Here is a 24,561-nt window from a genome sequence, read left to right on the forward strand (position 1 = left end):
CAGGTTATGATGCCACCGTTATTACACTGTGTCCTGTGCTAGTCATAAGTTCTTGCTATTGCTGCATAGCATCTTCGAGGTCATTTTCTGTCTGTGTAGTCTCTAAATCAAGCGTAGATTCCGCATCTATCACTACAATTGGCATTTCTGTGTCTTGCTTAATGACCTCTTCATTTTGAGGCAGTGGCACTGAAATGTCATTTGTGGGAACAAAGTTTTCATCATCAAAACTGGATTTGTCACTATTGGTGTGGTCACCGTCTAATGGCTAAGGTGTCTTTTCTATGAGCAATGATGTTATTGGCTTTAAACTCTTAACTGCTGCTTCACTCTGTTGCTTTCACCATCTCTTACTTGCACCACTTTCAAATCTCTGCTTCATTTTTGTAAAGGGGTTCTTTTAAAACACAGTAACACATAATAAATTACTTCACTAAAGGCACTGGTTATACAAAATTTTAATTTTATATACTTATCATAGAATCATAGAGCTGGATGAGACCTCAGGAGGTCATCAAGTCCAGCCTCCTGCCCAAGGCAAGACCAATCCCAAGTACTTTCCAATGAGTATTATATAATAACGGGGTTTTTTTTTGGGGGGGGGGGGTATTTACTAAGGCCCTTTTAGCCTTATTTCAAAGTCTTGAAATTTCATCTGCTAACATGTTCCCGTTATTAAATTCCTCTAATAACTGATGCGTTATTATGAATATGGAGTAATTACCAGATTAGATATAAAGTTTATTAAACAACTAGAATTAAAAGTTTATTATCACAAAAAAGCCTTTAAAGGTGAATCTAAAACTGGACAAAGAGGCAGCTTACAGCTGAGCCTGATATGGTTATTGCATATGAAGACAGATAAGAAAAAACAGGAATACAAAAATCGCCTATGCGGAAATAAACATCTAATTTAAAGGTTAAACTCACCCTCAGATCAAGCAAAATCACTTTACAGTAACAGAATTAATTATGACTTTCAAAATCTCTAAACAATGCACAGACTATAACAGTATTCATAAAGTAGAATCACCAATCACAGAAGCTCCTCCAGACTCCAATCTCTAGTATCCTGGATGAAAACTCAGGGTATGTCTACACTACCCCACTAGTTCGAACTAGCGGGGTAATGTAGGCATACCGCACTTGCAAATGAAGCCCGGGATTTGAATTTCCCGGGCTTCATTTGCATAAGCGGGGAGCCGCCATTTTTAAAACCCCGCCGGTTCGAACCCCGTTCAGCGCGGCTACACGGGGCTTGAACTAGGTAGTTCGAACTAGGATTCCTAGTGGGACGAGGTGTACCAGTAGTTCGGAATAGGAATCCTAGTTCGAACTACCTAGTTCGAGCCCCGTGTAGCCACGCTGCATGGGGTTCGAACCGGCGGGGTTTTAAAAATGACGGCTCCCCGCTTATGCAAATGAAGCCTGGGAAATTCAAATCCCGGGCTTCATTTGCAAGTGCGGTATGCCTACATTACCCTCCTAGTTCGAACTAATGGGGTAGTGTAGACATACCCTCAGAGGTGACCAAAAAATTGGCTAAGGCCTTAGGTCCCACAATGATTTAAATCATGTTTTGCAGGGGTATAGTGCTTTTTTTGTTGTCTCTGTTATAACTGCAAGGTGTATCATGGAAATGTCTTGGTAGAAAAATGTCAAAATTTGAGGCCCCTTTGTCTCCTGGGGCCAAGGCAAAATGCCCTTCCCCCCTCCCCCCCCCCCCCCTCCACCATAGGGCCTGCTATCCACAGGTTAACCAACCCAACTTCCTCCCCAGACACCCCAACTGCCCAGCTGTCAGCAAACCCTTGCCTCCGCTGTCCCCATCTTCTCTCTGGGCATCATGTTTCGTCTTAATTTATGCCCAAAATACTCAACTACTTAGCTAACACTCGGCCAATAGCTAGTCATCTAGCTATTTCATTGGACAACACCACAAATGCCTGCCACCCCCCTACATCCCTCCAAATCCACCTTCCCTTAGCTATCCCCAGGATCACTCAACCTTCTTACCCACTTTTCTGCCCAGACACCCCGAGAAACACAACTTCCCTTAGCTATTTTCCAGTTTTCTCCAGTCTCTTCCAACAACCAAGTCCCCACCCCTGATTAAAGTAACAATTGGAAAGTGCACAGCTTTTGATAACAGCTTGTTGTTTTAGAAGGAGTGTTATAGTGTATGACTGTCCCTCACCCAGGGGACTATAGTCCACCCTCGATGTCCCTGTCTACCCTGTGCATCCCAACCTCTCCATACTTGCCACCAGTCCTTCCATGTTCCTTTTTATTCTTCAAGGTCCCTTGAACGCCAAGAGGGAAGGGAGACCTGGCCCCTCCCTCACTCCAGGTCTCAGCCCAGGACCCTGTGAACAGGCATCATGGAAACCTGTTCAGCTGGTGGGGCCGTACCGCAACTCACCGGCCCACAGGCTTCTCTCTACCCCGTCCTGGGCTGCTTCCTTCCCTCTTAGTGGGTGGTGCTGCCTCCACTGGGATTCTGGTCCGTCCACTGGTCACGCTGGCTGGCTTTTCTCCTCCAATGCGCTCTCTCTCACCTCCCCTCGTTCTCGCCGCCCCTGATGTGGACCGGTGTGCCTCTTTTCAAAGCTGGCACCCTCTTCCTGGGACGCCGATGCATGCACTGTCTCATCACTTGGTGCGGGGAATCCCTGCACATGTGGGTGCTGCGGCTGCTGAGCACTCCCGGCACAGTCGCTTGTGTCCTGTGGCGCTGGGGCCAAGCACTGCTTCCATGCGGGGTGTGGGGCTTGCCCCGTCAGACTCCACAACCCCGCCACAAGGAGGAATAGATTATTATGAGAGGAAAAAGGAGAAAATAGATCAGGGTTCTTTAATAAATCTCTTATCTCTTTATAGTTATGAATGATAGGTAATATTTTGTGAAAGAATGAGAGCCTTTGTTGTATGCTTTTGCATCTTAAGAGCATGCTTCACTGTAGCTGGCACATCCAAGAGTCTGTTCAGTCAATCCAGGATATTGGGTGAGGTGTATAGAGAAGTCCTGCATTCAGAAAGGCAATAGTTTCTAGGAGTTTATATCTGAATCAGATGTTGGAGAGGCTCTAAGCACTGTTAAGCTCATAAATGATTCTGGCAGAAAATACATCCAACAATTGCATATAAAAAGTCTATTGGAGATACAGTTCCTGTCTCCCACATTTTGTGGGCTGTTTTGAATGAAAAGTATTAACTAGGTGGCTATAGCATTATATAGCATTATTATAGCATTATAACTAGGTGGCTATAGCCGTTCCTTTGAAAGCTTTCTAAATCTAATCCACTTAGCTGTTACATTTCATGTCCTGGAAAAAATTCACAATGGAATCTCTTGTAGTGATCAGAGTCAATGTTTTGTCTTTTTTGCATATGTTCCTGAGGTAACAATTTTCATTCTGGATGATAGTGTCTATTTCCATTTCCCAAATAGGTCAGATAATACCAATAGGATCAGTTGGGAAGGAGTTGTGGGTTTTTTTGTTTTGTTTTTTTAAATGAGAGATTCAAAAAGAGCGGCAATCAGCAGAGAGAGCAGGAGTATTTGTATCACTAACCATTAATGGATATCTGGCTGAATTGTTTTGAGTGGAATTTGGCTTCTCCCTCTTCTCAAAATAACACTTCCTGGTTGTGGGTTCTAGTGCTGTAGATTCTACTTTTAATTACAAAATGCTCAGTGCAATCCACCATACATTGCTCCTGTATGGAGCAGCCTTCAAAAAGAGAACATAGGTACTAATTGCAATGAAGTGCACATAACGTGAAGATGAAACAGTCTGTTCTTTTAGTTCAGAGACACTCCTAGGCCTACTGATTATTTTGTCACTTTCCTTTTTGAGATGTTTTCCCTCATAACTATGCACACTTTGCACGCTTTATACATACTTAATTTCCATGTACCTCAGTTGCCCCTAAAGTGAAGATAATAAGGATGTCCATGGTTGCTGTGAGTTTATATTTATAATCTAGCTGTCATCTGGGAAGTATTTTATAGGCAAAGTATTATCTATTGTATTATAAGGGATAAATCCCCAAATGCAGCTAAATTGTTCCTGGTGCATGACCTGAAGAAGAGGGCAAGATGATTATAAACTATTTTTCTACTCTCTTCATCCTCTTCTTAACCAGAAGCCAAACCAGGCCCCAGCATTCCTTCGAGCAGCCTAATGGCTACTCTAACTTATGCTAACGAGCTGCTAGCAACATCAGTGATCCTTGGAGAGCACGGTGTCTTCTGTTCCTGGCCATCTCATGCTCATGGCCCATGCAAAACAGACCCCCCACCACCATCTGGATGAGGGGAAGGAAAAGGTGGGGTTTGGAGCAGTTCTCTCCATCCCCTAGGAATGCTGGAGAGAAAAGAGACAGATCCATGATCCAATTGAAACAGTCCAGCCAGTTCTACTTGTGATCTTCATCACCACAGAATAGATCTTTCACATGAAATCTCCCACCTATTACTCTTTTGATTTTTTAAATAAACATAAATAAATTATTTTAATCATTCAATAATAGTCCTCTGCTCGTGTTCCTCTTGTTAGCTGTTTTCATTTATCATAAACGAAGAGGAATATTGTGGAAATGAAGAAAGTTTGTTCAACCAGTAGCTGCCCTCTTCTGAAGTGTAACTCAACCTATAACATGCCTCTTCCTGTGTCAAACACCCAACTGCTCCCTGTTGCTGCATTCTTTTATCCTGTGTGTTCTTTTTCACAAAGTTAAAATGAGTAAGAACATAAGGATTATTTTTAGACACTGAACTTAGCTACTTCTAGGTAGCACCTGGAAATGATTTTTTCCAACTTCTCAATATGCAGGTATTGTAATCAGCTGTTGTTCCCACCCTGTTCTGAAGAGAGTATGCACACAGCCTATGTAGTTTGACTTTATTGATGACTTAAGAAAAAAAATCATGCATGAGCTTTCTTTCCAAAGATGGCAGGTTTTAGGGTTGTCTCTCAATCCCAGCTCTGTCTTGGAGAGACACTCAAATCTCTTCTATTATCATGTTCGGAGTCAGTGATATCTACCTGCCACCTTTAGTCTACTTTGTGCAAGGTTCTTAACTCTTGATATTAAGGTCACTCACTAGAAGAATTCCTTATTGGTTCGATGGAAATTGTCACCCTGTAGCAGTCACAAACAGCAATCTTTTTTAGAATTTGGCTAGGAACATAGCCAGGATCCCACCCGGTCACCTGTCTCATGTTTACTTTTAAACCTAGTGTGTTAACTTAAACCCAATATATGAGAGAGACAATAATTGACTCAAGTTCAGTGGGATCTCTCAGTTGCAGTCATGCTAATAGCATATACGAAAATACAGACCTTGAAGTTAGATATGGTTTTGCGACATGGTTGAGAATAGCTTTCTGTAACCACGTGTACACCCTTCCAATGTCAATAAATGGACTCCAGTACTGCTAAGTGAAACTTTAGTGCCTCTTTTTAATATTCTGTGCAGATCCTGACGCTCCCATGAAAGTTTTAAGAAGAAAAAGAATCTTAGCCGCCCAAATCCCTTTTCGCTATTGTTGGGCAACCTATTGTTTGCCTGACTGACATACCTGATCTGGGAAGTGCCTGCCTTCTCTGGAAAATTGGCATTGCAAGGACATCATTTATAAAGTGCCTGGGGATCCTTCCAAATGAGAAGTGTTCAATAAATATAGTTTATTCATGACTCAGTGAAAGACAGGTTATCACCCACCTTGTGTCTCAAATATTCCTTTGGTGCCTTTCCCCAGTGCTAACCATACTACATTTTTCAATAATAAAGCACTTTCTAGTTTTTAGTGTTTTAAGTCCCAAAACTCTGGGCCAAATCAATTCCTGGTATAATTACACTCTGTCAGTGGAATTAAACCAGAAATGAATATGATTCAGTGTCAAAGGACCAAGTAAATCTTGGCAAATACCCAGTATATGAAAGGGAGCAGGTAGAGAGCAGTGAGCAGGCTAGAAGAGATTTAAAGGTCTGTTGAACCCACTGCACTTTCAAATTTCTCCTTAATGTTTTTCTCTCCCATAATGCATACCAATAACTCTCAGTTTAGATTATCCTGATGTATGTCTACATTACAGAGCTTTGTTTTTCCAACAAAACCTGAGTTACATCCATACTGCAGGCATGTTCTTTTGAAAGTAAATTGAAAGAACAGAGGTTTTTTTTCTGGCATTGGTAATCCTCTTTTTATGAGGAAGAAGCCTTTTTCTGAAAGAGCTCTTTCAGAAAAAGGTATGTGTGGGCAGGGAGGAGGGTTTTCTTTTGGAAGAAGAGGCCTCCGGGAAATAACACAGGTGCCCCGGTGGACATTCCATCCATACTAATCACAACTCTATAGTTCCTGTCTCCTGCCAGCTCTTAAAGCTGCAGGCACCCTGGACAAGCCTTGTGGCAGGAAGCCAGCCTGAGAGCAGCACCCTGACCACATGGCTCTTCCTGTCACAGGCCTTGAGACTCATGGCCCAGTGTCAAGCCCCCCCCCCCCCACCCCCCCACACACACCTCCCTGGCCCTTTCAGGGAGCAGCCCTAGGGGTCCTAGAACCCATCCAGAGGCACCAAGAGGCAGGCACCCTTCTGGTCCAAAGTGGAGATCCTGTCCCTCCTCAAGCTGTGGGGCAAGGAGGAGACCTTACAGGATCTCCACTGCAAGTGGAGGAACGCCGATATATTTGAGCTCATGGCTGAATCCCTAGCGGAGCGCAGATACCCACCCCGGACCTCGGAACAAGTTCAGACTAAAGTAAATGAGCTCCGCCAGGGATATGTCAGGGCCAGAGAGTGCAGCTCACACTCAGGGACAGGACCCCACACCTGCCCCTATTACCAGGAGCTCCACCAGATCCTGGGGTGGGAGGGTGGGGAATCTTCTGTATTTGTCCTCAATTCTGTTCATTTTCTTATGTCATGTTTTTGCTTTAGCCTATTATCTAAACTGTAGATTATGAATTTATTGGGGGCAGCAATTGGCCTCTATTACACTCCTGTATAGCAGCTAGCATGGCACTGCCCTGATCTTTGGCTTGGATTGCTAGGCACTATCATAATACAAATAAAAAATAATTCTAATATGATTGTGGGGCATGAAAGACAGAAATCTAGAAAAATCCATTTTGGTGAGGTAGTGGTACTGAGGAGAGATGGGAGGACAGATAGTGAGACACATAGAAAAGAGTACCAGGAAACCCAAAGCACCTTTCAGCAGCATGAGCCTTGAAGAGGATCATAGCCTTTTTGCACCAGATGGGTAGTACTAGCTTCTGGATATGGCTAGGGTTGTTGCAGGTTACACAACAGGTTAGCTTAAGTACAGTAATGCCCACAGGCCACAAGAGCAGGGACTGTTTAAGGTCTTTGTAGGTCCTAGGTGCTCTCATAATCATAGGTCTTTAAATTAGATTATATATAAATATAGAAGGAAGAAATGCCCTAGCGCCTATACATCTAATATTTAATTATATATGATACCTGTATGTTGGTTGTTGACTGGAGAGAGACAATTATTAAGATTGGTACAGAAGTTTTCTTTTCTTATTTTCAAGTCAATTATGAATTTTTTCTTAGGCCCTAAATTTTTTGTAGGCCTTAGGCACTGTGCTTATTGTGTCTAATGGATAATCCAGCTCTGCACAGGGGCTGTAGCATGCACTTGCAGAACAGTAGAAGAGGAAATAGATCTGTTCTGTTGCTGATGGTGTGTATCAGCCCACCTAGCAATTGTCCTATTGCCATGTGACTTTATAGATATGAATTAACTTTTTTAAAAAAGCAGAATTGTATAGTTCCTGAGAACCCTGCATAAGAGTTTCTTGAAAGAGGAAAGATTACATACTGTCCTCTTATGCATAGGCACATTTACACAGCAGGGCTAAGCTGAAATAGGGCTATGCAACTTCAGCTACATCAATTGCGTAGCTTAAGTCGAAATAGCTTATTTTGGCTTTTGGCACTGTCTGCACAGCAGGAAGTCCGAGAGAGAACAGTCTTTCTTGACCTCCCTTCCTCCTTGTGAAACGAAGGTTACAGGAGTCAGAGTAAGAAGTCCTCCAGCTTGATTTTTTTTTGACATTATGTTGAAATAACTGCTTATTGTGTAGACTTGGACTGTGACACTTTCATATTCTTTCTAATTTTGACTCGGGCTACCATGTCCTAGAGAGTTAATTGGAAGTGTTATTTTTAGGAAAAGTTCACCTCAAGGAAAAATGAAATTGCAGTATTTTGGGAAATGGACTAATGGTAATTGCTAGACATTACAGACTTGGAAGCATGTAGAGCCTTTGAGAATATCTATACACCAGACTTCACATTTTTTACTCCACAGAATTAATAGGACTGTGTCTCCAGGCCAAGCCTATCAAATTGTTATTTAATTCCTCTTTTTGGTTTAAAGTAACTGTAGGGAAATTATTAAAATACAAAAGCCAAAGAAAATAAACTAAACAGGAAAAACAAAGTAATTAGAAATACTTGCTATAAAATTTCCTTTTCCTTCTCACATGGTATACCTGTGTCCTTATATAGCATCCATTACCACAGTATTAGAGTGCATCTCCAATATTTAATTAGTAATAGTGATATCTCCTTTCCTTCCCTGTAAATAGGACATTGCTTGATAAGATTACAGGAATGTTTTTAAGGGTGGGCATGTGCAAGAGAGAGAGCGAGAGCCAGCCAGCGAGAGAGAGACAAAATAAACAATCTTGTAGCAGAAAGCTAAGTCAAAGAGATGACTTAAAAACAACAAATAGTCTAGTAGCACCTTAAAGACTAACAAAACATGTAGATAGTATCATGAGCTTTCATGGGCACAACCCACTTCTTCAGATGACCAGAGTACTGAAAGTCCAGATCCAAGAATAAATAAGGGGGAGGGGGAAGATAGAGAAAGGAGAAAGAAGACAGTGAATAGACTGTTCAAGCTACAAGAGGCTGATAAGAACAATTAGCACCTCCATTGGTTGGTTGGTTAAGTCATTAGGATGTGGAAGGTAGCCTGTGAGCCAGCCCTGTTAATTCCCTGTTAATTCCATTCTGATAAGAATCAAACTTGTAAATGAAGTTAAGTTCCAACCCTACCCTGTGTATTTGGCTTGTAGAATTGGCCTGAAACAACATCATGACTTGGAGATCCATTAATGCGTGTCTGGGCAGGTTAAAGTGTTCTCCATCAGATTTCTGTGTTGCCCTTTAGGATATCTGATTTGTATCCATTAATTCTTTCCTGTAGAGACTGTCCAGTTTGGCCAATATACATGGCAATGGGGCATTGCAGGCCTTAGATGAGTTTTGCATTTAGTTCTGAAAGTGGAAAGGTTTATATTCATTCCTGCGTCTTCTGGTAGGGAGTTCAAAAGTCTCTTGCATCGCTTGTGTTATTTTTAATAATTTCATAGTTCCAATGGAATAAAGGTATTATTGGAAGTCATGGTAGTAGAAGGAGAGACAACCTTTCAGGTGCTCAGACTTGCTGTCATAATTCTATAGAGTTAACATTCCACTGAGATGAATGAGTTAACAATCCACTGAGAATTAACTCCTCACAAATCTATTTCTGATTGCATCTCTAGAAAGACAACAGTTGGGATTGTACTGGGAAGTGCTCACATTTAACGATGGTAATAGAGATGTAGCCATGTTAATCTGGTCTTGCTAAAACAAAAGACAGGACTATGCAGCACTTTAAAGACTAACAAGATGGTTTATTAGGTGATGAGCTTTTGTGGGCCAGACCTACTTCCTCAGATCAAATTGTGGAAGAAATTGGCATGACCATATATACAAAAAGGATACAATGATGGTGTTCTAGAATAGATTTCTATTGGCAAGAAGGTATTGGGCTTCATGCACTTGTACTACAAGGGACACGAAGAACGGGGAGCTGAAGATCTGCCATACATAAGCCTACACATACTCAATATAGAACCAGAAATAGATCATGGATAACACCCGGGACATAGAATTTATTAGTGTGAATGTGTCAGTACCCCCCCCCACCCTAATCACTAGACCCCCCCGCCCTTACTAACCCACCCGCCATCCTATCCCCTTAGGTCCTACCACAGTCCAACTTTGTCCCGTGCATATGGATGCGTGTTTGCGAGTGTGAACGTGTAGGTGTAAGCGTGTGTGTATGGATGAGTTGTACCTCCCCTCCCTCTCCCCAAAACATAGATCTCTAGAACCTCCACCCAACTCCAAGACGCAACCTAGGCACGCTTGCCCTCCCATAACGTGCGACCCACTTAATTGGTCCCCGACCAAGGGTCCCCACATTCGCTCCCCTGCATACTGACCCCGCAACGTCCCCACAACCTGATTAATGGTGCGACATTCACCTCGCCAAATCTAACACTCAACCCACTTAAACCACCGGTCCAACCACAGAATGAGCGTCCCCACCAAATCCCCCATCCGCTAACCAGATAACCACCCCACTGGCCGACTACATCCGGGGCCCCACACCTCCCCTTTTTATTCACTACGGGCTCACAACTAGCCACACTCCAAACCCCCCCGCCACGCGCCTCCCCGTCCCTCGGGAACAACCTACTCTATGCGCTCCTCAATGAAGGGCCTCAGACACTATTCCAGAGGAGGAAGGCACCCTGCTAGCGGGCCCCCCCGGGGGCTCAAACGCCCCACCGTGGACCGTAAACCCAGGCCCCCAGGGGCTAGATCCCCCCTACCGCCGTAACCCAAACCGGCTACCAGATGTACCCATTCACTCAGCCATACTTGTTCCAAAAAGTGTCTATTGTAATATATGTATTGTTTGTCTCTAAACATTCTCTAATAAACGTCAATCTGTTATATGGATGAGTCTTGGACTGTCATTCTGATATTTTTCACCAGCGCTTAAGAAATATTGTGTGTATTCTTGTACTCCTTGTACTCCATGTTGGTGACTAGCAGTCAGTCATTTGTGTGATTAGCAATCTTCATCAGTGTATCAAATAGTTCAAAACTATTTCATTAAAAAACAGATGTGTCTCCTATGAAGTTTGCAGTATAATCTATTTTTTGTGAGGCAAGGGAACTTGAAATAAAAATAAACAGTTCTTGCTGTAGATATCTATGTGCAGATATTTTTAGTTTTGAACAGCAGAGACAACCAGCATTTCAGTCACTTGGGATCAGATATGAACTGGCTACCAGACCCCAAATTAAGCTCAAATTGAATGCAGTATGAGGAAATGTCATACCTTGGGGACAGAGAGACCCTGAACATTTACTGAAATGTTGTTATGAACAGAGGAGGAATTAAATTACAAGAGCAGGTTGCCTATGTGCTCTGGCAATTTTAGAAATTGCACATTCCTCTTTCAGTAACCTCTCAAGCTCAAGTCCCTAAATGTTGCATGGTAAACGAAGTTGCATTCTGAAAAGGTAAAATATTTCTTTAAGTGCAAACAGGAATTTGGGCCAGGCATAGGACACACAACACTTATTCCAGCTTCCCTGAGCAACACTGTGGCATTTTCAATCTTTCTTTCTTTTATAAAGAAATTGCAGATCACACTAAATTATGCCAAACTGTGCGATAGTTTGGCAGATAAGTCCACCACATTCATGTCTTGAATGATCTAAATCAGGAGTTGAATCTAAGTTTCCAAAGAGGATATTTATTGGGGAGCCTCACCAAAAATACCAGCTAGCCCCCAAAAGGAAATTTAATTAGATATTAATTATTTTTTGATGCCGTAACTACACTTTTAACATCCCATTGAATAATTAATGTGCCTAACCATTAAAATACAGCAAGTGACTCAGTGCTATGATAATAGCATGGTCCTCTGCATGTGTCCAAGTGGACACGCACAGTGAATACTAAGTATGTTTAAGTCAGGGTTGCCAATAATTAGTTGTGCCAGCAGCAGAGGTAGCTGGTTATTTGCAGGGAAAGCATGAGAGGGAGAGAGCTCAAGCTGCCAACAGAAGAAAAATAAGAATGAGGATTAAAAAATAGAATTTCAGTTCAGAATGCTTGTGACTTTCAATAGCCTACCTGGGCACCAGAATGGAGCAGACTGACAGAGAGCAAAGGGATGGTAACCAAAGCAAAGTTGTTTTGATAGGCCAAAATTTAAATGTACCAGTCTTGACAATATCCCTTGAAACATGACTTGTCAGCGATGCATCTCTGTGTAAAATATCTGAGCTAGATCGACAACGATGTCCAAGGTGAGGAGAAGGTGCAAAGATGCAGAGAAAACTTGGAAATTGTTGTATGGATATTGATTTCAAATGCCTAAAGAGTTCAAGGTGATTTTAAACTCTTCACTGGTCAACATTAAACAGTGATAGATAGGTTTGGGGTTAATTTTAAACAGAGGTCTTGATTTTACTTGGTTACTTGGCAAATGCCAAAAAGCATTCATTCAGATTTCATCCTTCTGCCCTGATGTGAAGAGGAGAGAGAGGATAGAAAGGTGGGTGAAATATGGCTTTTGGTGATGGATTTGGAATACTGGATTTATAGTTTGTTAGGGGTAAATGTTTTGGCTGGCACATTGACCACAACCTGCTGCTTGGACTCTGGTTAATTATGATTAGTCAGGGATATCATCTATTTGGATTCTTTCCTCTTAGATGAGGCCGGTTGAGATAAATGCAGTATAGTTGACTTTTTTGGATTTGATGAAAACTCACGTGAGTGACATAGGGTAAGAGGAGAGAAAGAGTGGGCGGGACATAATACAGTAAGAAAGAGAATACGATGCAGCACCTTTGTGGTGCTGGCAGTTAGATATCCCCACTGGTGGGCTGAAGACTAGATGCTTTGATAACACAATGACTTTTAAATCAGAAGATGAAGTTCCTTACACAAGAGGAAGATCAGCTCACTTTCCTCTCTGGAAGTGAGTCTGTTAGAAGAGTTGAGAGGAGTTGAAGAGCTGGGATGCTGACGGGAGGGGTGTGTGTGTGTGTGTGTGTGTGTGTGTGTGTGTGTGTGTGTGTGTGTGTGTGTGTGTGTGAGAGAGAGAGAGAGAGAGAGAGAGCTGGGAGCAAAGATTCTTATCCCAAAATCTCTTTAAGAACCCCACAAAGGAGTAAAAGTTGGTGGCACATATCCTCATTGTTTGTCCACTAATGAATCCATTTCTGTAAGGCCAAACTCATCACAGATAACTTTGTTTCCACATTTTCTTGTTTACTAAGTATAATCTCACCTCAGTCCTTGACTTATATCAGTAGGTATCACAAGCTTTGTCCCTTTTAGCCAATGTTCCTTTTAGCCAAGTTTGAATAAGGATTTATTATTCAGCTAGCCTAACTGGTATGCAGAACAGAAAAGAATCCTTTTTTTAAAATATACACATTATGCCACATTCATTTCTAGTGTAATCCTATTGAAGTTGAATGATGTATAGATTTAATAATATAACCTTTGGATCTGGGGGCTTTCTTGTTTGTGAAATAAGAACAGCTGGATTAAACATCCCTCATCTTTCCCTACTGAGCTGATGATATTTCCCATTGTGTTTCCCAGTGACAGTGTAAAATATATGTAGCCCTGTGGCCCCCTTCCAGAGCTAATGTGCTTAAACATTTTATAGGCAAAGCCTCTCATTTCTCTGACTTTATTTTCATTTGATTTTTGTGAACAAATACGTGCTCACCTTGTGAGTAGCTTGTTTGTCAGTGATTTAAATTCTGGGACTTTGCACTACAAATTAGAGTAATTTATGTAAGTGGTTTAATTCTTTTAATGTGCTACACTTTGAATTACATTAGTCTACCATCTCCTTTCTGAGCCTAATCATCCATTAAAAAAGTCTGAAAACTGGAGATTGAAGGGGGAAAAAAACTTCCAAAAATATCTGTTCCTGAGCTTAATTGAAAAAACAACCAACACAAGCCCCTGAAAAACAACCTAATAATTCCAAAGAGTCCATTTAGTTTAAAATAAATGATACCGGAGGCGGGTGGGGGGGAGGTTCTCTGCCTGGTGTAATAACTCTCACCTGGGCTAAATACAATCAGAGGCCAATGTGTTAATGTGAAACCAAGTCAGAGGTTGAGGGTCATATCAGTGTAGTATAAAGTTAATGCTAAATTTAGAGGAATCCCCTCCATTTATTTGCATGAAAACATTTTCTCCCTTTTCTTTTTCCTTTCCTCCCATTCCCACACCATAGCACCTTCCAGGCCTTTGCTACTTAAAAAGGATTAATCCCATCCCCTCTGCCCTGCTCTGTTAAAAAGTATTTTTTGTAACTTTTGTAACATCTGAAGAAATGGGTTGTACCCATGAAAGCTCATGATACCATCTTCATCTTTTGTTAGTCTCTAGGCTGCTGCTGGACTATTTCTTGTTGGTTTTTTGTAATACTATATTTAAAAGCTTTTCTCTTCTTTTTTTCTGTTCCACTTTCCTATCTCCCTTACTTCTCTCCATCCTCTTCTCATTCTTTTTGCTCCATTTACCTCTCTCTCAAAAGAGTGCCTTTCCTTTTTAAAGTGGTCTAAAGGCTGAACGTTTTGGGTGCCCCCCACCTACTCTCTCACATGCATGTGTGCACACATTCTTCAGATTGCTGATACTGAAAGCTAAGTGGAGAAACATGATTGAAAGAATATTGTCTTCACTGAGAGTTGATCAGGCCCTTTTTTAGTTCTTGGCAAATGCATTTGGAGCGCTGAGAGCAGAAACCAATCAAAGTGTAGGGATCTGTAAATTTCTTATGTGAGAAACAGCAGTCATTGTGCAAATCAGAAGGCCTCCCATAGACAATCAGAATGGGGGGATTTTCATAATGGCAATATAATCAAAGAGCTGTGAGACTCCACATCTTTGCTCTCTGACTAGCGGACATAGTTTCATTTCAGTATAATTAATGAAAATCTCCATTGTAAGCCTATTCCTTTCTCTATTTGATGTAAGAGATCTAATTGAAATGGAAAGAAAAAGCAAAGCATATTGCTGACTTGACTAAAACTGTCAATGCATTAATCCTTGCTTGAAGCATGCACTAAAAATAGAATACAAGCAGCTGACCTTTCTCTTTAAAAAGCTCTTTCCATCTATATTTAGAAAATCCTGTGTCAAGCTTCACAGGATCTTTACACAGACAGCAAGTGTGTCCATAAATAACTCTGTATATCTCCCCTGGAAACAATACATAACAGTCTGGATTTCTGGGAATTCAACACCCCTTGGCCAGCTGGATTTTTCTCAGCTGTCAGGGCTTCATTTTTTAAATAAAATTTTCCTTATTGATTCCATATAAATCAACTTTTAAATTATTCATTGCATAGATGTTGTTGTATTTAATGTCATTCCTAGCTCTTATTGCATTAATATTTCTTCCTTTTGGATGAAATAATATAATTATATTAAATCAGACTATTTTTTTACCAAAAGATAAACCTGAAGCAAAAAAGAACTGTGCCAATGGGCAACAGCTTTTGTCCGTCTACAGATGCACTGTTTGCTGTTCATTCAGGGATCTTGCACATAAGCCATCCTTAAATACTTAGTCATTTTGTTTACCTCCCCTTTCTCTTTCATTGTGTTGCTGCAGGTGGGTGAGTTCAGAGCTCATGCAGCCGAATGGACAGCCAATGTCACAGCAGAGTTCAAAGAAACCCGCAGGCGTCTGAGTGTGGAGATTTATGACAAGTTTCAACGGGCTACCTCTATCAAAAGGAAGCTCTCTGCAGAACTTGCTGTCAATCACAATCAAGATCTGACCCCTTGCAAGAGGACCCTGTCAGTCAACCACCTCACCAGTGAGAAGGACATCTTGCCTGCTCTAACTAAGACAGACAGCATTTATATGAATGGTTTGACACCTCACTGTGCAGCAGAAGATATTGCTGTGATTGAAAACATTAAGTAGTGCTGACTTTGGATGCCAATCGTTGGAGAAGCTCTTGGCTTAAACTAGCCATATACTTCCCTTTTCCCCCCTATCCATGACTGATGCTAGTAGCATTTTATACATGTGCATGAGTTCAACAGAAACCACCATGATAGGGATTCAGTGTCACCATCATATCTCTTCTTAGACACGATGAATGGAATTTCTGTTGTTCATAGATGCTGGAGCAAGCAACATCTAATGCCTTTTTTTGTGCTCAGACTGTTTTTCATTTCTCCTAGTGTGCCATATGGCCTAAAGAATGAGTCATATTTGTTTATGTTAACAATGTAGCTTTGAGGGATCAGTCCTTAACTTTTCAGGGTCTACCTTACTGAGCCTAGGAATGGACCATTTATGAACAAAAACATATTTGTAAATGGCAAGAAATTCTTATGCAGCCTTTTAACCTAAGAAATTTTTGTCCGTGCCTTATCTTTTGGAAAAACAGAACCTCTATAACTCTTGTATGGTTTATGTTTATTTGTATGTCTGTTTTTTTGCATGAGTATTTCATTTGAGCTTTCATCTCGCCTGAAATGTTGACGTTTTAAAGGTATCTCTAGAGAAGATACTAGCATTGAGAATGGAGGCCAAAAATCAACAGACATCAAAGCGACACTCCTAAACCTAGCTTTAAAGGCACTGCAATTACAAGAATTGCAAAAAATGTTCCCTGAAAATATTTATTTTACTCACATCCAGGTGATTCATGTTGACACTATATTAGAACAGACCTGCAGAGTTTATGGATCCATTTTAGGTTTTATTTTTCAAGGATTGTTCAGCAATGTTATCTCATGTGTCAGATGTATGAAAAATCTTCAGTTGTGTGTAATTAAATTATTTGTTAGATGGCAAGAGCAAGTAGAAGTTAATACTCTGTGGAAATGTTTTAAATCGGTGCATTCTAATAACCATACTCATGAAAACAATACAGGAAAGTACCACAGCAATTTCTAATCATCTTAAATCTGCTGCCGATAGTTACTTAAAACTTTTTGTTTATGCCAAGTCACACCAGGCACCATATTTTACACAGGGATCCTACTGGAATGCTTTCCTGAATGTCACACTGTACAATGGTTGCCTACCCCAGAACTGAGACTGACGTGGGAATGCAATTGAAACTGGTATCACTGTGACTTTCTACATTTAAAATACAGACTTCTCTGAATACAAATACAGACAAGAAGGAAAGATGATAAATAGCACAATCTGAATGCTGATCATTGTTCAGCTAGTATAAGCTGATGACATGCAGATCTGAAGCCAATCCATGGGATTTCTGTGTTTGTTTTAAAGAAAAACATTGACTTTAACTCGCTATCTGTTGTTTTGTTTATAGTTGTGGGTGAAATTCAGAAGGAATGCAGGATAAAAAGAAGGAATGAATAATTTTGTCTTTTTTAAAATTTTTCATATTTTAGTCTCTTGTAACCTGGCTGTACATAAAATGAATATAATAAGCCCTAAGGAAATAATTTAGGCTCTGTGTAAATTAAAGAAAAATTAGACTTTATTGATCGGCCATGATGAAAATGACAAATCTGTAGCATCTCTGACCAGTAAATAGCATATGAATGAATAACATATGAATGTTAATGTTCTGGATGCTTAATCTTGTTCTCTGATTAATCAATATTATCAATGTAAATATCAGCCAATTGACATTTACAGAGAGTACCCTGTTAAAATAAGGAACATTCCATGAACTAGTACCAGGCCATACTCTTTTAAATGAAAAAGACCCCTGTCTCTCCTAGCACAGTGTTCTGAATGTCCACATGGTGAGAAGCTCTTCTTGCCGTGTATAAACTGTGAATTGTAATGAAAAATAAAGTTTTTACTTAAAATAAGCTTTTTTTCCCTCAGTCTCCTGCTTGCTGCTGCACCACCAGAATGCTGAGAAGTTACCTAAGATATCACCTCTTTGAGGGCTCAAGGGTTACAGTTTTCATATTGGTTTGCAACCTGCTTAAATTTAAATTGGTTTAACAATGAAGAGAAGAACTTGACTCCAACTAAGTTTTTTCTCTAAATAATGAGTAATGTTCTTTGGGTTGCTACATTTTAAAAGTTTGTTCTGTGGCTATTTTTAAGGCCTCTGGCAGGATTGAGTTTCAATTCTAATACACTTTTCAATTAGGAAGTAGAAGGCTTGGAATACACTATACCTACCGATACTTTTATATGCTGTTTAACACTTAAATTCATGAGGACAAACTGAGCCCTGATTGACACCTGTAAACCTCTACTGAGATCAATGAAGCAACTCAAGATATGGACTCAAACTGAATTTGGCTCAAAAATGAGGAACACTGACTCAGCAATCTTTAATCTTGAAGCAGACCTACATAGATAATAAAATAAATCAAAGGTGATCAAAGAATTTAATTATCATGCAATACACAGACATTCCTTTTGTATCATTTCAGGACTGGAATGGGTCCCCTTATCTCATGGCCTTTTTTCTATTGTTTGATTTATTTTGTAAATTTAGTGAACTGGCTCTCAGGGTTCAGCCGCATGCACTGACACTAGGCCAGTGCTCTGGTGGCTCACTTGATGGTTCAGAACTCAGACTTCCATGAGAAACCCTCAGTCATTTCCTTTAACTATGTGCTTCTAGAGGAACCATCTTTCTGAGGCAACAATCCCCCTCAAATCTCAAGGGTCTTCTGGATGCCAGAGAGTTGTTTCCTGTCACAAAATCTTCCATCTGGTATGGATGTACTAAGATATGCTTGCTTCCACACCCCAAAAGCAATGTTAACAACATAAAGACTTTACTAACAAGCAACAAAGATGCCTGATCATTCTAAATGCAGTAGCAAGGAAGTCCCTGAGAGCTCTATCAGTTACAGACTTGATATTTTCCTAAGATTTCCTACTTAAGATGTAAGGGGATTATCAGGCATCTGCGCTCCCAAGCGTGCTATAAGGATTGTGCAGCAGTGACCTGTACAAGGCCTTTTTCCTAAACCATTCTCAGGCCTTTCTGAAAACCAAGAGGATAAAGACACAAAGTATAAGGATGGGAAGCAGGACCTTTGGCCTGAAAATATTTATTGTACTGTGGTGTGTGCCTGCAGATTTAGCATAAAGGCACCTGTGAGAGAGGCAACCAGAAAGTTCAGTGACACTCATCTATCTACTCTGATATCGGGGTGTGGGGGGAAGGGTCTGGAGTTCTGTGCTGGCAAATAGCACATTCCTTACTACTGAATTCTATTCTTAACTCTGCCAGTGATTTGTGGTGTTCCCTGGGGAAATCACTTAAAACCAAATCTTCAAAAGTGTTTATTAATGTTGAGTGCTTTCTGTGCTTACAGGAGTTCAGCTTGAGACATTTTGGGCCTGATTTTAAGAGAAGCAGAGCATATTACATTTTATTGGGAGTAAAAAGAAGGACCTTGGGTTGGACACAAAAACTAGCACATCCTAAATCAGAGAATGCCATTTGTCTCCAGTTACCAAGCTTCAATGGGGTATTTTAAAACTACTTGCTACCTCAGAGGCCTGCTGTGAGGTGTAAATTGTTTTAAGCACCTAGGATGAAAAGCACACTATAGGTGGTGTTACATATGCTTTCTGCCTGTTCAATCATTTTAGAGTTTATCACAAGGATTTTGGGAATTGATTTGGAGGGAGAAGAATCCTGTTTCAAAATTTCAGTACACAGGGAATCTGTTAAATTTGTGTTTTATTTAAGAAATTATTACATCTTTCCCCTTTCAATTTGTGGTCTGAATCCTGTGTTAATATACAAAGTACAGCTGGGTTTGGCTTTTATTTGTAAAATGTTTTGTTCTAGTGTTTAGAAGAACTAGTATGCTGTGGGCCAGATGGTATAAATAGGTAGTGTTCATATGGCCCAGTGCCATTAATTTTAACTGAAGATTTCTCTCTTCCACCTCTTTCTTCCATTGCCCCAGACACAGAAATGTATCACAAATTCAATAGGGGGTTGAACATGCATTTACATAACTTGTGGAAAGATACCAGATTTTTCGTTTTCTATAACATGCTGACAGAGTCATGTTTTAACATAAAAAGCAGCTATTTTGTGTCCTTTAAATTTCCAGGATAGCTACTTTTTTCCCTTCCAAATGTATTAAACATGCTAGTCCAACATAGCCAATGTAGTGCTACCATAACTTTCATTATGATTGCACCTAATTCCTTTCTTAGACCTATTTCCCTTTGGATGTGCTGCAGAGAACTGTTCTCAGCCTGCCCTGGCGTTTGCTGCTTTAAGAAGTCTTGGCAAGATAGTTACACATCATGTTGGTAGAGTGTAATTCTCAATTTTACTACTAACGAAATGCAAGCCAATAGCTCACAAAAGGAGGACATTCATAAAAGCTCCAAAATGACTTGCCAGATCTGACATGTTGCGACCTTTACAGGCCCAGATGCTATGACTCATTTCTTTCTCCTTGACAGATAACACAATGTATTAGTAAGTCTGGCCTGAAATCGGGCAGTGAAGCAGGTGGAGAAAAACCTCCGTTGTCTTGCCATTGCCTGTGCTATCTCTGGTACAGCAGGCTAACTATTTGTTGGGATTCTCTAATATGACACATTTGGATTCTTCAGAAAATCTACAGTAACTATTGAAAACACCACTGGCTCTATAATTCTAACTTATGCCCTGAGGCATGACCCTGTATGAGGAGAAATATGTAAGATGCCCAATCACAGGAGCAATTGTGACTAAGAACCACAGAGTGCAATGTTTTCTCTTCTGGCCTAATTGGTGTGGAAGAGAGCTTACCTTTGCCTATAAAATCTATACAAACAACAATGCTTCTGTAGCACTTTTGGGTTCTTATTCAAAAGAATAACTCCTGAAATAACTATTTCGAAATAACGCATTCACACTGCAAAAGCCCATCAAAATAGCTCAGATCTATGTTGAAATAGCACATCCACACTCATGGGAGCCTAAATCGCACTTAAGGGCCCCCAGAAGCACTCCAGGCAGGGTATCAGGACAGCACTCACTTCCTAGAGCTGCTGCCGGAGGCTTGTGCTTAACGGGGCTGGCCTCCGTAGCCATGTCGCAGACCCTTTGCCATTTCCTACCTCCTTGAGGGATAGCAAACTTACACGACATGCTCTGGTTGCCCTTGTGGATGCCACAGCTCTACTAGCATGGAGCTGGAGCTGCTGCAAAGCAGTCACCAGCTCTTAGATCTGCCTGCTGCTGCACTTGCTGGTGCAATTTATGCAGGCTGCCCACGTGGTGCTGCAGGAGCACAACGACCAGCCCAGAATGGGGGGGCCTCCTCACCCAGGCTCAGGTGCACCTCATGCACCATATTCCCTCCCATCCCCACCCCTGCAAACTGTGCAGCTCTGCTTCTGGTGCCAGGAGACCAGTCCTTTCTGGTGGAACCACATCTTTATGGAGCGTGGGATGACCAGCAGTGGCTCCAGGACTTCTGTATGTGGAAGAACACCTTCCTGGAGCTCTGTAAGTGGCTCGCCCCTGCCCTCTGGCAATGGGATACCTGTCAAACCCCTCCAGAATTGTGTCGCCATTGCTATTTGGAAGCTTGCCCTGCTGGACAGCTACTGCTCTGTCAGGAACTAGTTTGGCATGTGGAGATTGACTACCAGGGCTGTGCCCATGCAGGTTTGACTCTCTTGCTATAGTCCTAGGAGGCCAGTGAAGTACTGGAATGGGTTCCCTGGAAAGTGTGGAATCTCCCGGAGGTTTTCCAGTCCCACCTTCACAAAGCCCTGCCAGAGATAGGGTACTTGTGGTTGCTCCTGCTGTGGGAAGAGGCGTGGGCTTGAGGAAGTCCCGAGGGCTCTGGCAACCCTATGATTCTACAAGTGGTGAGGGCCATCAATGCCCTCCTGCTATGCAGGGTCATCACCCGGGGTGACATCAACCCTGTCGTCGCTGGCTTTGCCGCCATGGGCTTCCCCAACTGTGGGGGAGGGGGAGCATTGACAGCACCCTCATTCACCCTGACCACCGTGCCTCTGATTACATCAATTGGAAGGGGTACTTTTCCATGGTGCTGCAGGCCCTTGTGGACCAGTGGGGCCAGGTCATTGACATGAACATCGGGTGTTCGGGGAAGGCGCACGACGCGCATGTCTTTAGGAACTCCAGCCTGTTACAGAAGATGCTCATCAGCACTTTTTCCCCTGACCGCACCATCAGGTTTGGGGACATGGACATGCCCATCTGTATTGTGGGTGACATAGCCTACCCCTTGCTCCTCTGCCTCAGGACACCTGGACCTCACCAAGGAACAGTTCAATGCCAGGCTCAGCAGGTGCCGCACCCTGGTGGAGGGCACCTTCAGCCACCTCAAGGGGAGGTTCTAGAATCTCCTTACCTGCCTGAATTTTGGCAACTGGAACATCTCCCAGGTATAGCCTTCTGTGTCCTCCACAACCACTGTGAGAACAAGGGGGAGACGTTCCTGCCAAGGCGGGGGAGGGGCAGAGACTGAGCATCTCACAAGGGCCTGAGGGAGAGTTTCATCCAAGGCCACCTGTGAGACTCTCTCCTGGGTGTCCGCACAAGGGGTCTCTGAATAGCCTCTGTGTGCCTTCCTCCCCCACCCCTTTCTCATCACCTGCAGATAAAATTAAAAGAATTTTCTTTAAAACAATAAACTCCATTATATTTATTTGGGGAATATATAACTGGGGAGGGATTGGTGAAAGAATCTCAGAGGAAGGGGGAGGAGGGGTTCAGGGCTGGGGCTGGGAGTACTGCTTGCCTTGGGTGGTCCCACTGCCTCATATGCAGGGGCCTCAGCGGCCCTGGGGGGGGGGGGAAGAGGGCTAGGAAGAGAAGTCAGAGGGCAGGTGCAGATGTCGGAGGGACTTGGGGGAGTGGGTGCTGGGGAATGACTTCTGGACTGCTCAATGGTGGCAACCAGGTGCTCGACAACGTTGGTGTATGCTGCGCACATCGCCTTGTGCTGTCGGGACAGCTGCTCCCAGATGGTGCAGTGCAGCACCCAGTCAGCACAGCAGTCATGGTGGTCCTCCTTGAAGTTCCTGTTCAAGGACTGTAGGCACTCAAAGTGTTCCCTCGCCAGGTCATCCTGGGGTCACCTCTGCCTGTGGCTCTCATGGGGTCATGCTGATAGCGTGCGAAGTGGGGGATGCAGTGCCCTCGCAGTTGGCCCACTGTGAAGAAAAGCAAGAAGGGCAGTCATCCCAGAATACAGTGTGCATGAAGCCTCGCCCAAGGTCTCAGGTCAGATGATGGCAATATGCTTCAAGCAAGGCCATCTGTGGCCTAAACAATGGGCACTGTCTGACAGGGGCACGGACCTCCCAGGGGAGCCTCACTACCTCCACATCCCAGGGACAAGCAGTCATGAGAAGGTGCTGGCCAGGCCAGGAGCCTGTGGGCAGGAGAGGAGATAGGGTGGCTCAGCTTCTCTCTGTGTCCTGCACATGCTGGGTCTGGCACTGGCAGAGGGAGAACTTCCATCCCTGCCTGCTGTAGGAGAGTGGGGAGGGTGTTGGGGAAGGGTTGTGTGAGTGGCAGAGGTCGCTTTCTGGAAAGTGCTACTGGGGTCCCCTCCACTTCCTCTCCACAGCAGGCTCCCCTGTAGGGGATCAGTGCCTACCTCACTGTGCTTGACTGGGGGTGTATGCTGCCCCGAGGGTGCCATGTGTGGCACCGGTGTCTCTTTCCACGACCCCAGCCTCCTTAGCGGTGGCTTGTCGTGGAAATGTGTCCCACCATGGAGGCCGGAATAAAGCAGGCCTCTCCAGGGACTTTGTGAGAGAGAGCACGATGGGTTCCTTTGTGACAGCCTCATGGGGCTGTCTGCTCCGGACTGGTGCTCCATGTGCATCCACGTCAAAGGTTGTTGTGAGATCCCCAGGCCAAGAAGGCCAAATGAGGCATGCGCAGCCCCTCACTGCCTGCCCACATGTATAGAAAGAGAAAGGGATGGAACTCACCTGATGAGCCCTGGAGACATCCTGGGAGGGAGAGACTGGCTCCAGGATGATGACCACCTTCTGGCTGGGGGGCATGGTGACCAGGCTGGTCTGTTCCTCCTCCTTCTCACCCTGGTCCACTGCTCCGCCTTCCAGGAGGCTGAGAATAGGTGTGTCCAGGATGGAGTCCATGATGTGGGGGGGAAGGATCAACACTCCCTCCCTTCCCCCCAATGATGGCATCCAGCTTGCAGTAGAAGTAGCAGGTCTGGGGTGCTGCTCCAGATTGGGAACTATGTTCCCTGGCCTTGGTATAGGCCTGCCTTTTCATTCTCACCTGGCCCAGGGTGCAGCTGTGCCCCTTCTGGATCAGGCTGGCAGTCATCTGGCCATAGACATCAGCATTCCTGTGCTTGGTGCAGAGAGCTGTAGACTGGACTTCTTACTCCAGACCTTTATGAGATCCAGGATCTGTGCACCAGTCCATGATGGTGCCCTCTTCTGCCCCTGGCCAGTGGCTTCTGAGGTGGCTGCCAGTGTGCTTGCAGCCATAGGCTTCTCGGAGAGAGCGCTGGGGTCACTCATGGCAGCAGGGAAGGCTGTTCAGGGCTCTTCTGTGCGGCATGGTGCTAGCAGGGCCTGCATCATGCCACAAGTCCTTTCCCTTCTGCCTGTGCCTTTAAATGCTTCAGGGGAAGAGAAACAAGAGAGTTTTGAGGGGTGAAGACACAGT

At 43.1% G+C, this 24,561-nt stretch overlaps 1 protein-coding gene across 1 annotated transcript in view; it reads left to right on the forward strand.

Moving 5' to 3' along the window:
* KCNK2 (potassium two pore domain channel subfamily K member 2) overlaps positions 1-17,752 on the forward strand; it is a 146,127-nt gene extending 128,375 nt beyond the window's left edge. The window contains exon 7 of the mRNA XM_006137350.5: positions 15,555-17,752. Within this exon, the coding sequence (XP_006137412.1) occupies positions 15,555-15,872 (318 nt within the window). The 3' untranslated portion in view covers positions 15,873-17,752. The remainder of the gene's footprint in view (positions 1-15,554) is intronic.
* Positions 17,753-24,561: the final 6,809 nt, after the last annotated feature.

Source organism: Pelodiscus sinensis, chromosome 3 (assembly GCF_052426305.1).
Source record: "Pelodiscus sinensis isolate ZL-2025 chromosome 3, ASM5242630v1, whole genome shotgun sequence".
Lineage (NCBI taxonomy): Eukaryota > Metazoa > Chordata > Testudines > Trionychidae > Pelodiscus > Pelodiscus sinensis.